At 30.5% G+C, this 13,674-nt stretch overlaps 1 protein-coding gene across 1 annotated transcript; it reads right to left on the reverse strand.

Moving 5' to 3' along the window:
• Positions 1–4,273: 4,273 nt before the first annotated feature.
• Positions 4,274–4,879, reverse strand: LOC100500162 (uncharacterized). The gene has a single exon (NM_001250825.2). The coding sequence runs from the start codon at positions 4,789–4,791 to the stop codon at positions 4,399–4,401; it is 393 nt and encodes a 130-aa protein (NP_001237754.1). The 5' UTR covers positions 4,792–4,879; the 3' UTR covers positions 4,274–4,398.
• Between the last annotated feature and the right edge of the window lie 8,795 nt (positions 4,880–13,674).

The following is a 13,674-nucleotide window of genomic DNA, read 5'->3' on the forward strand; positions in this document are numbered from 1 at the left end:
ATGGTGTTTGTTTTTTAATGAACGGAGAAGGGACACGATTAATAAGATAAATAGAGTGTTTAATGGCATAAGACCAATATTGTTTTGGTAATTGAGATTGAAACATTAAAGCCCGGGCAACATTTAAAATATGTTGATGCTTACGTTCAACACGTCCATTTTGTTGAGGAGTATACACGCAACTAGTGTGATGTATAATTCCTTTTGAAGAGAATAAATCTTTGAGAAAAAATTATGTGCCATTGTTTGAACGTATGCATTTTATTTTGGAATCAAATTGATTTTCTATTAGAGCAATGAAGTTTTGGACATGGGTTTTAACCTCAGATTTAGATTTCAACAGGACAACCCAAGTGTATCTACTATAATCATCCACAATGGTAAGAAAATATTTTTCACCATGAATAGAGACTTTGGAAAAAGGGCCCCAAATATCCATATGAACCAAGTCAAACACTTTAGAAGCTCTATTGCTACTGGGGCAATAAGGTAACTTTCTTTGTTTTGCAAAATGACAAATGTCACAATTTTCATTAAAATGATTTGGAATGAATGGAAATTGTTCATGTAACATATTCAAGCGATTTCCAGAAAGATGACCTAGCCTATAGTGCCAAAGATTAGAAGATGAGATGGTGCAGACAACATTTTTGTTGGTGAAGGAAGTGGTAGGTAGGATAGCCTTGGCTTCTTGATTGACATCTAATTGGTAAAGACCTTGCTTTAATCTAGCCAAACCAATCATCCGCAACGTACTCCTTTCCTGTATGGTGCAAAAGAAATCATAGAATATGAGAATGTATTTTAGAGAAAAAATCAATTTCGAAATGGACAACAAATTAAATTTGAATTCAAGCATAAATAGGACATCATGTATAATAAAATTTTGTGAAAATTTAACAGTTCCAAAAAAGTAAACTGTGACAGAGTCTCCATTGGGAAGATTGATTTTAATAGGCTTTATTTTAGAATAAGATGTGAAATAGTCTAAAGATGAAGTTATATGATCAGTGGCCCCTGAATCTATGATCCAGGGGATTAAGTGTTTGTGTGTGGTGGAAAAAAATATTATGTGTAGTGGGTGGTGCAGAAAACAAAATGACTACCACTAGTAGACTCAGAGACACGTTTTGGGCCATTTGGGATGGCATGGAGAAGGTTGGCCTGGTGTGGAGAATGGGGCCCAGTGCTATTAGAAGTTGATTTCAGCTGCATAGGTTGGATGAGTGCCATAAGAGATTGATATTGGGCCTGGGTTAAATTGATAGGGTTGGAAGAGGAGGTGCCAGAGTCAGAGCAACCGCCTTCCACCACTTCATCGACGACAACGTTGTTTGTGGAAGAAGAGGAGTTACGATTGTTGAAACTAGGGCGTCCGGGGTAGTGTGGATGTCCCGGTGGGTAACCGTGCTTTCCCCAGCAAACATCGGCGGTATGCCCGGCGCGATGACAGTACGCACACTTCTTGGAGGAGATAGCGCCTTTAACGGTTGAGGTAGCGCCATAACTGCCACAACCCTTACCTTGGAATGAATTGGCAGCAACATTCACGAAGGAGTTAGGCTCTAGTGAAGCAGAGGAAGGAATGCGAAGTTGTCGTTCCTGCTGAACCACCATCGAGAAGACACGGTTGATGGCTGGAAGCGGATCCATGAGAAGAATCTGCGAGCGGACAACGAAAAAACGGTCATCAAGCCCTTTCAATAAGCGAATGATGAAGTCCTGCTGATGGTATTTCTTAGCGTCGCAGGTACAGACCGGAAAGGGACGATAGTTGTCAAGCTCCTCCCACATGGTTTTCAACGCAGTATAAAACTCAAAGACGGTGCAATTGTTTTGAGACATGCCGTAAATTTCATCCTGGAGCTCTGCAATATGAAGAAGATCACCTTGTGAAAAACATTCACGAAGGTCATCCCAAATGTCGACGGCACACTCAAGAAATATCACACTTTGAGCAATGGAAGGAGAAATAGAGTTGAGGATCTAGGACATAATGAGAGTGTTGCATCTCTCCCAAGCAGAGTGAAGTGGGTCAGCAACAAGAGGAATAAGGAGAGTGTACCTAATATGAAAGCCATTTTGTTCTTAGAAATAAGAGCCATACGAAAAGCTTTGGACCAGGAATGTTGGTCCCGTCAAGAACCGGCGTAATGGAGACAGAAGAAGGACCCTCACTTGGGAGAATAAAATAAGGACTGGAAGGATTCAAGGTAGGGTCTGTGGTGACAGTGATAGAACCAGCATCATGCTTAGGAGAGCTGGACGATTTCTTTGGACTGATAGGAGGTGTGTCTGACATTTGGGAAGGAAAGGCAGAGCTCCAAGAGGGAGCTCTAATACCATAAAAGAATTGGTGACAAAGGTATAACAGATACGACAATAATTGAGAATGATTCACTGTATCAATTAATGAAAGAATACAAAAATGTATATACAAATGATTCTGAAGAGATAAGATAAAAATAAAACAAAAAATAAATAAATTGTCCTTACTCTACCTATATTTACAGCTCATATTATTCTATAATGATTCTAGCATATGCTATTTACAATTTGAGGTATCTATAGGATTTATATGGGCCAAATTATCATGGACCTCCTCTAACGGTTTTCGGCCATTTTCGGTTAGAAAACAAAAAAAATAAGAGAAAATAGGTTTAGTTTGATATTTTCATTTTTAATTTCAGAAAATAAAGTTATTATTTCTAAAAATACTGAAAACAACAAAAAGACGTTTTCCGCGTTTTCGCTGATCTTGCAATGACATTTTTGAAATTTTCATGACTTTATTTGGTTCCAACTGAATTTCTCTATCTTCGAAACATGAGACCGTACATTCCAGTAACTTGATCGTGGCTTTCAAGTTGTATTCTCTCCCAAATCGTCTTCTAAACTCATCCTAACCAATAATAAAGTTAAAAAATAGTTTGTAAATAAAGTTAAAAATTGGAAAATGAAAATGAAAAACAAACATATTTTGTAAATGCTGAAAACTTGAAAATGAAATCAATTTTTAGAAGTTAAAAATAAGAAATGAAAAAGAAAATATTTTCTCAAATCAAACGAGAATTATTGGATAAATAAATAGACGAATGCCAAAGTCCCTCTGTGTATAGTAGCCAATAATCCCTTTTGGTCATTAAACCAGTAAAGAACTTTATTCAATAATCCTTTCATAAAAAACTTTATTCAATAACTATGAACCAAATCAATAATATACATATCCAAACATGATAAACACAGTATAAAATTATGAGTTCAATTAGTAGGCATTTTCAATATAAAAAAGTTTTACATTTATATTCACTAATATTTTAGCACATAATTTTATGATTATAAATATAATATATAATAATATGTCAAAATATTAATAAATATATATTTTAAACTTCTTTCATAAACTGATAATAATTATGATATAATACAGAAAAATTAAATTCTAAATTTATACACTTATATTAGTAATGTAAATTCTAAATTAGTGCAAATATATGACGGAAATGTAACAGTTTATAATCAATTTGTGTGTGTGTGTGCCGGGGGAGGGGGGGGGGGGGGGGGCCTCTTGGGCCCCTAGTTCTTATTAATATCAAAACTCCATTCTTCTTTTATCTTAAATAAGACAATCAAAATTGTTCTTTTGATCATTTTTCGTTTTTTTTACCAAAATCTGTGTGAGAACTGTGTATCTGATTCCAAAAGTTCAAATGGTTCCTTAATTCCCTACCAGTTTTTCATTTTGTGATATATAATATATATATATATATATATATATATATAAAAGTCCTCTTATTCTAAAAATAAGTTTTTAACTCTCCTCTGAACAACTTATTATAAAACACACAAAATTCACAAATCCAACTGTTGAATTAGATGATATCATCTTTGATGATCATGCATCTCACATATATATACATATAGAATTTTTGTGTTTATTGTTTACATATGATTTCATGCTATCTAGCAGTAGAAAGTAACTGAAGTTTTGGGCTGTTACCCCAAAGATGAAAAAAAAAACTCTCTTAAAACAGCTTACATGACTGAACTGGGGAATTGATTTTGGAATCCATATTGCTAAGAATCAAACATATATTTGCGTTCCTCCAATTGTTGGATCTAATGCCATTAAGACTTCCTCTTTAGAACCTTCCACTTTAGAACTCCAGAACATTTAACAAAAGCAAAGCATATATATGGCTCTTGAAAAAGAAAAATCCAATGAGTTAGAACTTAGAACATAAATCAGCTATGCAATTGCAGAACCATTTAATGCACTTATAATAAAGTAAAACAAAAAGGATTCTCAACCATTACATTTTGCAAAATGCAGGCACAACCCAACATACTTAATTAATTACATTAGGCCTTTGCAATCTGCCACTTTGAATAAAACTATCAAAACACATAGAGTTCAGCCAATTCCTCCAAAGACTCAGAACTAAACTTGGGATCTGCATTTTCTAGCATCCACAATAGATGATCAAAGAGAACCACCTCACAGTTGACCACCAACACACTACTTTCATCACTGTCCTTCTTAATTTGCTTTGACTTGTTGATTAGTGCATTCAGAAGAGGATGGTTCAGATACTTTTTGCTGATTATGTACCGTTTCCTTGTGCTGCCAACAAATATAGTTTCACAATTTTCATCTTCTTGCATTCCATGTCTACCCCCCCATATGTCTTCTTTTGTGGATTTTGACCTCAGGCTGCTATAAGATGAAGATCTTCCTAGCTGCCTTGACAAACTCTTGCATTTTCGGAGTAATAGATTGATCTTCTTCATGATGCTTCTTTTTTTTTTTTGGTGTGTGTGTGTGTTTATTTCATATTTAAAGGAGGGAGAGGGTTGATTAAGAAGAACCAATATGGATGAAGAGAAAGAAAGAGGGACAAAGAGACTTAAAATACACTCACAAAAAAAGTGTGTGTGGTACTTTTACCGAGAGAAGTGGGTGCAAAGTCATTGTTTTCCGGTGCTGAATTGTGGGGTCAATTTGAAACCAAACATTTTTAGTGACACAAACAAGCCATCTTTTAATAAACTTTGAGGATATATAATAATAGTTTTAACTTGCAAGCACAACAGACAAACAGACACAAAACTGAAGCTCTTTTCATTCATCACTGATCAAGGCACCCAAGTACATAGCCCATTGTTTCTCTAAACCCTTCTAGGTCGAGCAAGGGACTTGAACTCTACTACTAGTGCCCATGTCACCCCAAAAGGAACAATTTGAATTAAATTTTTTTAAAAATGATACATAAAACAAGTCTTAGATAGAAAGGAAAAATTTTGTTCAATTGTTCATGATTTTATTCAGAAAAAATACAACAGAATATGATTTTGGCATGTATATAGACTTTGACAAATTTTAATAGTTCAGATATAGGTGTTAAGTTTTTTAAAAAGAAAATAACTTTTAACACATCGCAGACTCTAGAGAAAATTCAGTATACTAATGTATTTGTAAATGATGATTAATGCAGTAACAAGGTTGCTGCTTTAAAATGAGTATCAGTTTTTCAATTTTCATTTTTACTAATAAAACTGAGTACCAAACTTATTAGTGCACCATATAAGCAGAACTAGGAAGGCTTGATAGAATCTGAATTTCAATTTTCAGGTGAAATAGTCAGAAAGATAGACAACTATATTAAATTGATTTACTCATACTGAGAACTGAGAAATTTCATATAGGAGTTCTGACACCTGATTTAGATTTTGTTGTTAAATTTCAGAATAATCTTACTGCATTTAAGAGTAAAATCTAAGATTCATTTCAATCGTTTAATATTAATTACATGATAGAAATTAATATTCTTTCTTTAATGACAATATTTTCTTTTAATGCAATAACTGCACTATATTTTTTAGTAACTGGTGTTGGAATCCTTTGGAGATCTCAGAATTGTTTTTTTCATCCTTATCGAAAAGAAAGAATGACTCGAAGAGTTATCTATTGTGAGGGTGTCATATCAATTTTATTGTACATAACCAAGACTTTGCAAACATTTACTAAACAAGTTTTTCTTATCAGTAGAAATTCAGGAGATTTATAACATTCAAATACTCTACTCAACCAATTGAACTAGACCCCCTTAATTTACTAAACTAGTTAGGCTACAGTGTTCAGCGAACCTAGTCTTTTTGTTTTTGGGTACAAGGAACATGGTCATTCAATAGGCTCTTATTATTTCTGACATGTATTTAAAATGTGCTATTTCACAAAGATATTTTGTTTCTTTGTTCTAAATATCTGGATGCATGGTTTCATCAAAAATAGAAAAATGGGGGCCATGAGGTTAATGTTCCACAGGAATGGACCATTGACTTGATGCTGATCCGTCTTATGTGGCAGATGCTTAAAGGTGTACACGCAACTATTCGTCCCAAAACATCTCACTGTGTTCTATTCTGACACGAGGGCCTTCTGTAGTTCTGATTCTAGTTAGAACACTGTAATTTATTCTAGCCAGAAGTGGTAGGAGTGAGCAATAGGTTGCACTATTATTGAAATTTATATCAGTGCACAAGTTGCATTCACAACTCATTCAAAGCTAACACTAATACCAAATTTTGTCCAGTTCTAAAATCTATATCAATCGCAACATTGCTGGTTTAAGAATGGTTGTTTTTTTTTAACATTATTTACAGTATAAAAAAGGGTTAATTCTAGTGAACCATAAATCAGATTAAAAGTTGTCACTATGCTGTGAAGTATCATTTTAATCAATGAAAGCTCAACTTTTTGAAAAGTCTGTCTCTTCATTTATTTTTATCTGAGATATCATATATCCATCTCTACCTTATGCTAAATTCAATGTAAGGCTTCGAGATTTAAATTCTAATTAGTAATTAGTTGACTATTAAAGTACAAGTTGTTCACATGATTATGCAGATTGGATTTAGTGATCTCTCAGTAGAAATCTAGTAGCATGTAAAGCTCAGCTTGCAACTTCAACTTCAAATCAAGAATAAGATATTTACATTTTCTTCCCTATCAACACAAGATGGTGCACTTCCCTAAACAATAAAACATCAGCATCCTCTACAATCTGTGAATGACAATCAAATGGGTATCACTCCCAATTTATTTCATGTTACATCAATATCTCTGTTTTATTGGCATGTATACAATTCAAACATATAAAGGGGAAGGGAGGGGCCGGGTCAACTAGGGAAAGAAAAAATGCACAAAGCTTCACACACGAGAAATTGACTAGGGACATATAAAAAGAATTTAATGATTAAGCACTAATATTTCTATATTATCGTTCAATTATAAATCACGGTTATTATGACTTTGTAGTTATCATAAAAATTAATAAACTTATCATGTGGATTGTGATTGGATAATGGTATAAATTTTTTTGTAATGTCTGTGTATAAACCTTTTTTCTCTGTAAACAATACCTTATTTAATTTAGAATTGGCAAAATAGGTGCAAATTGCATAATCAATTAGGTGGATAAAGATATAGTTGCCAGGTAAGTCTCATGTAACAGAACAAGTTTTTGGATGACATAAACAATGGAATTTATGATGAAGGGGCATTTACAAACACTACGGAAGAGAGTCAAACAAGTAATGAGGTTTCGTTTCTCACCAAATGGGTCCCTTTTAGTCCAATCCATGGTTTTCCACATTTGGTATCTAGTTGATATTGAGCCAGCTAAGGATTGACGCAATAGAAGTAGATCAAGAACTTTAGCATTATCAATTAACAATTATCTTCAACAATAGGAAACGTATTTTAGAAACTTAAGTTAAATACTGAAATAAATTCTATTGTTTTCTGTTAATGCCTGTTTCTCATGTGTTTAAATAAATTTTCAAGTCATTATTAATTAAAACTTCTAAGGTTCTAATAATTCTAACTCAAATTGCACAAAATCTCTTCCAGTTAAGGATGTTGCTTTGTCCCAATTTTATCATACTTTTACTTTTTTTTCATGGATCCTTGGTATTTAAAAGTTATGTTGGACCAAACTAATCTAAGTCGAGTCAAGTGGATTTTTTTTACAAGAGGAAAAGCTTTTCCAACCCTTATTTTTTTCTAATTAGGAACTTGAGATTTTATGTAAAGAAAATCAAATTCCTTGCTATTCTTGTTTCTATTTTAAATTATTATTTTTTAATTATTATTTTTTGAGATTTTTTTAACATGCCATAAACAATGACGCTTTCATGAGTAAAAAAAAAAAAACAATGATGTTTTTTCATGGTTAGCTCCGCCATTGACTGCAATGTTGCCTGGTCAAAAAGTGAAAAAGAAAGTTGTAAATTTCTAGCAATCTTCTTCAAGTATGAAAATCTATTGAGATGTCCTCTATAATTGCATTATATTTTTGAAAATGATATCTCATCTTAAGTTTGATGGAGAAAAACTATCACATAACCTGTCAAATGACAACAAGATGATAAATTAATTTCCTTTTTAAACATTCAGAAACTAGTTCCATACTTGATTTTTTTTTGTTTGTAATAATAAATGAAAATACAAAAGTTTGAGATTAAAAACTTCCTGCAAACTTGTGGCTTATGTTGTACACTAAATCACTAGTTGAATGAAGTCAGTGCGTTAACGTTTCAATAGAAATTGAACATATATGAGTCCCACACGCAATGCCATTGTAGTATATTGAAGCTTAATTAGGCATGTAATATACATTTACTTAACCGCAATCACTTTGTGAAGATGAAATGATATGCATGTTTCTTGTTTATATATTTTTTTTAACCTTCCAAGGCAAATGAATTCTGAATAATACGAAATTTGACAATAAAATAAATAAAATTTAATCAAGAATTATTTCAACTAAGAATTAAATTTAAGTAGTATATGAATGATTCAACTTTAATTTTAAATTTGTGTTTAATCAATTGATTATATTTGTTGTTATATATGTATTGGTATTTAGTACACTCATTATCCTCGCATGGGCGTGGATATTATGGCCCTCATAACCACACACATCTTTGTTAGCGTGATCATCAGAGCATAAGAAACACCAGGACGAAGTAGGGTCAATTAGTAGTACTAACAGTTTTCCTAATCATAATCTTTAGATAATGATTAAGAAATTAATAAATAAAAAATTTATGAAAAATCAGTGTTGGTGTCTTGGTGATGTTATTCTTTTAATTAGGCCTCTTGAGTTTTAATTAGTCCTGTAAAGCATTACTATATATCATTATGTTTACTTGCTAATAACAACTCATAAAAGTCGTGAACAAATGATTAGGTGACATATAATTGTTTTTTTTCTACACACGGACAATTTTATTCAAAGTATTGTTTATAGGCGAGTTTAATTCTCTTATCACTTTCTTGTTGTAAAAATTGTTTTCTAAAACAATTTCACACTACTCGACAATCAATTTCTCATTCAAAATATTTTATATTTTGATAATTGTTTCTAAAACAAGTTTTAAAAGACTAAAAAACAGAAACAACTTCTCCTTTCTCTTCTATTTTCTACAAATGTTCTGTTGAAGTTTTCATTGGATAAAATTTTAAAAAATAAAGATGTTCTCAAGAACAAATACTTTTAAATATTCTCAAGAGACAAAAAAAAATATGAAGAGACAAACAAATTTTAGAAAATAGATTTTTTTTAAATAGTAAAACAAGGACAATATTTGCACCTCCATAAAAGCAAATTTGTTTAAGGAAATTTTTTCGTGAGGAAATTGATTACATACATGTTTGATTTTGCGTTTCTCATGCATGCAAGTCATTTTTTACGCAATGGACAACCAAACATGCTATAGAATATTTCTCATAAAAAAAACATTTTTTCCAAAAAAAAAAATCAAATAAAAAAATTAAATATTCATTTTAGTGCTTTATTTTATTTTTTGGGTCCAATTAGGTCTTTTAGTTTTTTTAAAATTCATTTTATTTATATTTTTAAACTAATACAAAATTATCCTTTTATCAATTTAAAATTGACTTTGTTAACATAAATTGCCATCATTGTTGTGCTTCTGCATGAATCCCTACTGATGTGGAAGTACCACAAGTGCACGATCATCAAGTGTTGTTCTTTGCACAGGGACCGTGTATTTGGATAAGTGAAATTACAATTTAAATAGAATCAAAATGGATGGAAAGATTTAAGAATTGATTTGGGGAAAATTTTAGAAAATTGTTTTAAAGATAAAGACAAGGATAAAAAAAAGTGAAAATTTGATTTTGATAAAGTTTAGATTTAGAAAATTTCAAAATGGAGGTTTCAAACCAATAATCTTGCTCAATTAATCTACCAATCTAAGGTTGTTCTTAATTTTCTTTTAATTACATTTAGTCTAAAGTAATCTTTGTTCTCTTTCAAGAAACAAAGATGTGTTTAATTTAATTCACTCTCAATTGTAGTGCTTCATTCAATTAAATCACTTAGGCTCTCTACTAATTTGTTTTACCCCCTACGATTAATCCTATTGTTGTGAATCAAAACCTAAAATCACCTCGGTTCCAATGAGTTAAGTTCACCTCTCGCACTAAAAAAACATGAATTCTCTGTAAGAAACCGCCATAAATCTTTTAATTTGTGGAAAATAATTTGGCTGCCAACAATGCCCATTAGAAATACTTACAAGTATGCTCCTTGTAACAATGGTCATGCATGCCACAATGCACCACAACCCTCATTTCTGAAGCCCAAGGAGTTTTTCTTCCTGCATCCAGCAAATCTCAAATACACCATTCCATTTTTCTTTAATTCCAAGATTGTCCTTCCTTCCGTCTTCAATTTCTTCTTACACCATCAGTTTCTTCTTCTTACTTCGTTGAGCTCATTCTTCCGTTGGCTCATGGTGGTTTGTTAGCTACATTGTTGCGATGGTTTGTTACCTGCATTGACTTCGTTGTTGTCGTGGTGAGTGTTGTGGTGGTAACGATGAAGGTAAGTTTTTTACATATGTGGAATACAGATTCGTATAATTCATACGAATTGACAATTTATATAGGTCATATGGATCGTCAATTCGTATATGCATTTAATTGTTTTTAAAAAAATTATAAGTAATTTTTTTTATAAAAAAATTAGTTAAATAACAAAAATAGGTCATATTATATAAGAAAAGTGTTATTTATTAATATATTTGTATAAATATTATTACATTAATAACATTAAATATTTTTATAAATAGTTCTTTTAAGTCTAGAAAATTTTAAAATAAATTTCTACATTGATATATATATATATAGTATTAAAATAATTATTTATAATATATTTAAAATAATAATCAAATATGGAAATTATGATATATATATATATATTACTATGTTATTATACATTTGAATATTTAAAATAATCAATGCAATATATTACTATGTTATTATACATTTGAATATTTTTTTTAGATTTATTCTAGTAACAAAAAAAAACAAATTATATATATAAAAAAAGATTTCATGTAAAAAAATAATAAAATTGTGTAATACTATATCTTAAAAAAACATATTTATTTATATATTTACATAAATGTTACAGTGGTATCTTTCATTTGTTACATTGATATTTTTTCTCAAGTGTAGAATATTTTAAAATTAATTTCTACATTGAAGTTTTTAAAAATATATAGATTTTTTTAAATATTTAGAATTAATTAAAAGTAAACAATGGATATATTTTATCTAGAGATAAATTATTATTATTTGTATATACAAATATCAATTATTATATGTCAATCTGTAGAGACTATATGTATCAAATTTCATTAGTTTTCCTTAGTTTGTCATTGATTTTTTTTTCCTTTTTAATGTTTTGTTAAGATGGATGAAGATGAATGGGTATATGAGAGCATTATGTCTGAAGAAATTAATATGAATGAAAACAGGGAAGAGAAACCTATTATGGTTGGTTGAAAATATTGATTGTTTTGATGCCTTCAGTACTTCTTAGGTATTGATATGGTTTTCTATTTGGTTAAAGTAAGTAAATAAATGTCCTAACAAGACTAAACATGTATTGTCCTTTTTGTAGGTGTTTCCTACCCGTGATGGCGTATTGTAATGGGCTCATACTATTGTGTATGATATTGGTTTTATGGCTGTGATAATGAGATATGACAGATCAACGAGAAAAAGTGGAAGAACCTCTTTTGTTTTAATTGATTGTGAGAGAAGTGCAAAGTATAGAGCATACAAAAAAGATTTAGTATGGACGGTGAAGGGTGAAGGGTGGATGATCAACTTAATATGTGAGACTCTTAATCATGCATTGGCTAATTCATTGAGTAGACATTCATATATTGGTCGATTAACTGAGGATGAAAAGATTATTCTTGGTGTATATATGACAAAGTCAATGGTCAAACCAAAGAATATTCTTCTCACTCTGAAGGACCACAATGCCAACAATTATACAAGAATGAAGCAAGTGTACAATGCAAGATATGCATATCATTTTTCTATAAGAGGCAACTGAAATGCAACAATTAAGGAAGTTACTTGAACGCGATATGTATATTCATTGACACAGACTAAAGGATGAAGATGTTGTACGTGATATTTCTTGGACAAATTAGATGCAATAAAATTAAGCAATGCATGTCATTTGGTATTCCTCATAGATAGTACATACAAAACAAATAGATACATATTGTCTTTACTTGACATTGTTGGTATGATACTTATTGGGTTGACATTTTTAGTTGCATTTGTCTATTTGGAAGACGAATGTATAAACAATATTGTCTGAACTCTTGAACGGTTTAGAGGTATTTTTATGAGAAGTGATGCACTCCCCAAGTCATCGTTACTGATAGAGATTCAACATTGATGAATGCAGTGAAAATTGTGTTCCTAGAGTATTTGGCCTTAGAAAATACATGCAAATGACACCATTTTCAACTATTTACTATACATCGTTCAATCATATATTTACAAGTTTAAATTTGATTATTTATTTTAACATTCTTTGTTTACATTAGAAATGAAATAAATAAATAAGAAGGAAAGAAATAAAAATAATAAAAGTAAAAACCAATTAATTAAATATGAATTTAAATATAATTTTAGACCTTATAAAATGAACAAAGTTTTGGTTTTAGTCTTTTTTGTATTTCTTTTTTTTTTCATCCCTCAAAATATGAAATTATTATTTTGTCCCTATTGTCACGAGACACATGTTAAATGCTCATGTATTTAATAGAAAGTCAAGTGATCATCTAGGTGACACCCACTAATATATACCTGTTACTATGTTAACATGTGATACCTTTAAATATTTTTCTAAATATCTAAAATGATTGTTATTTATTTATCTTAAAATAAATATTAAAGATAAAAAATAGTGATTTCAGATTTTAAATGGATAAAAATTGAAGAAAAATATTTTGCAAGGGACCAAAACCAAAATTAGTATACATTTTACAAGGATCTCAAATGTTATGGATGGATGAAAATCAAGTATCTTTTTTTTACAAAGACTAAATTAAAAAATTTTCTCATTTTATAAGAACTAAAAGTATATTTAAACCTATAATTAATTACTTTTTCACCTATTTTTTTATAAGTTTGGCTAACATGTGTCCTTAAGATATTGATTAAGGAACTAAAATGAGAGTATATTTATTGTGAAGATCATAAAAGAACATAAAAAAATCATGCATAATATAATTTTTTTACATTTCAATAAAAATATTTTTTTAATTCCT

The sequence above is a fragment of the Glycine max genome, chromosome 8 (genome assembly GCF_000004515.6).
Source record: "Glycine max cultivar Williams 82 chromosome 8, Glycine_max_v4.0, whole genome shotgun sequence".
Classification (NCBI taxonomy): domain Eukaryota; kingdom Viridiplantae; phylum Streptophyta; class Magnoliopsida; order Fabales; family Fabaceae; genus Glycine; species Glycine max.

Coding starts and splice junctions, on each gene's coding strand:
- LOC100500162 (NM_001250825.2), bottom strand. CDS start 4,791: ATGAAGAAGATCAATCTATTACTCCGAAAATGCAAGAGTTTGTCAAGG.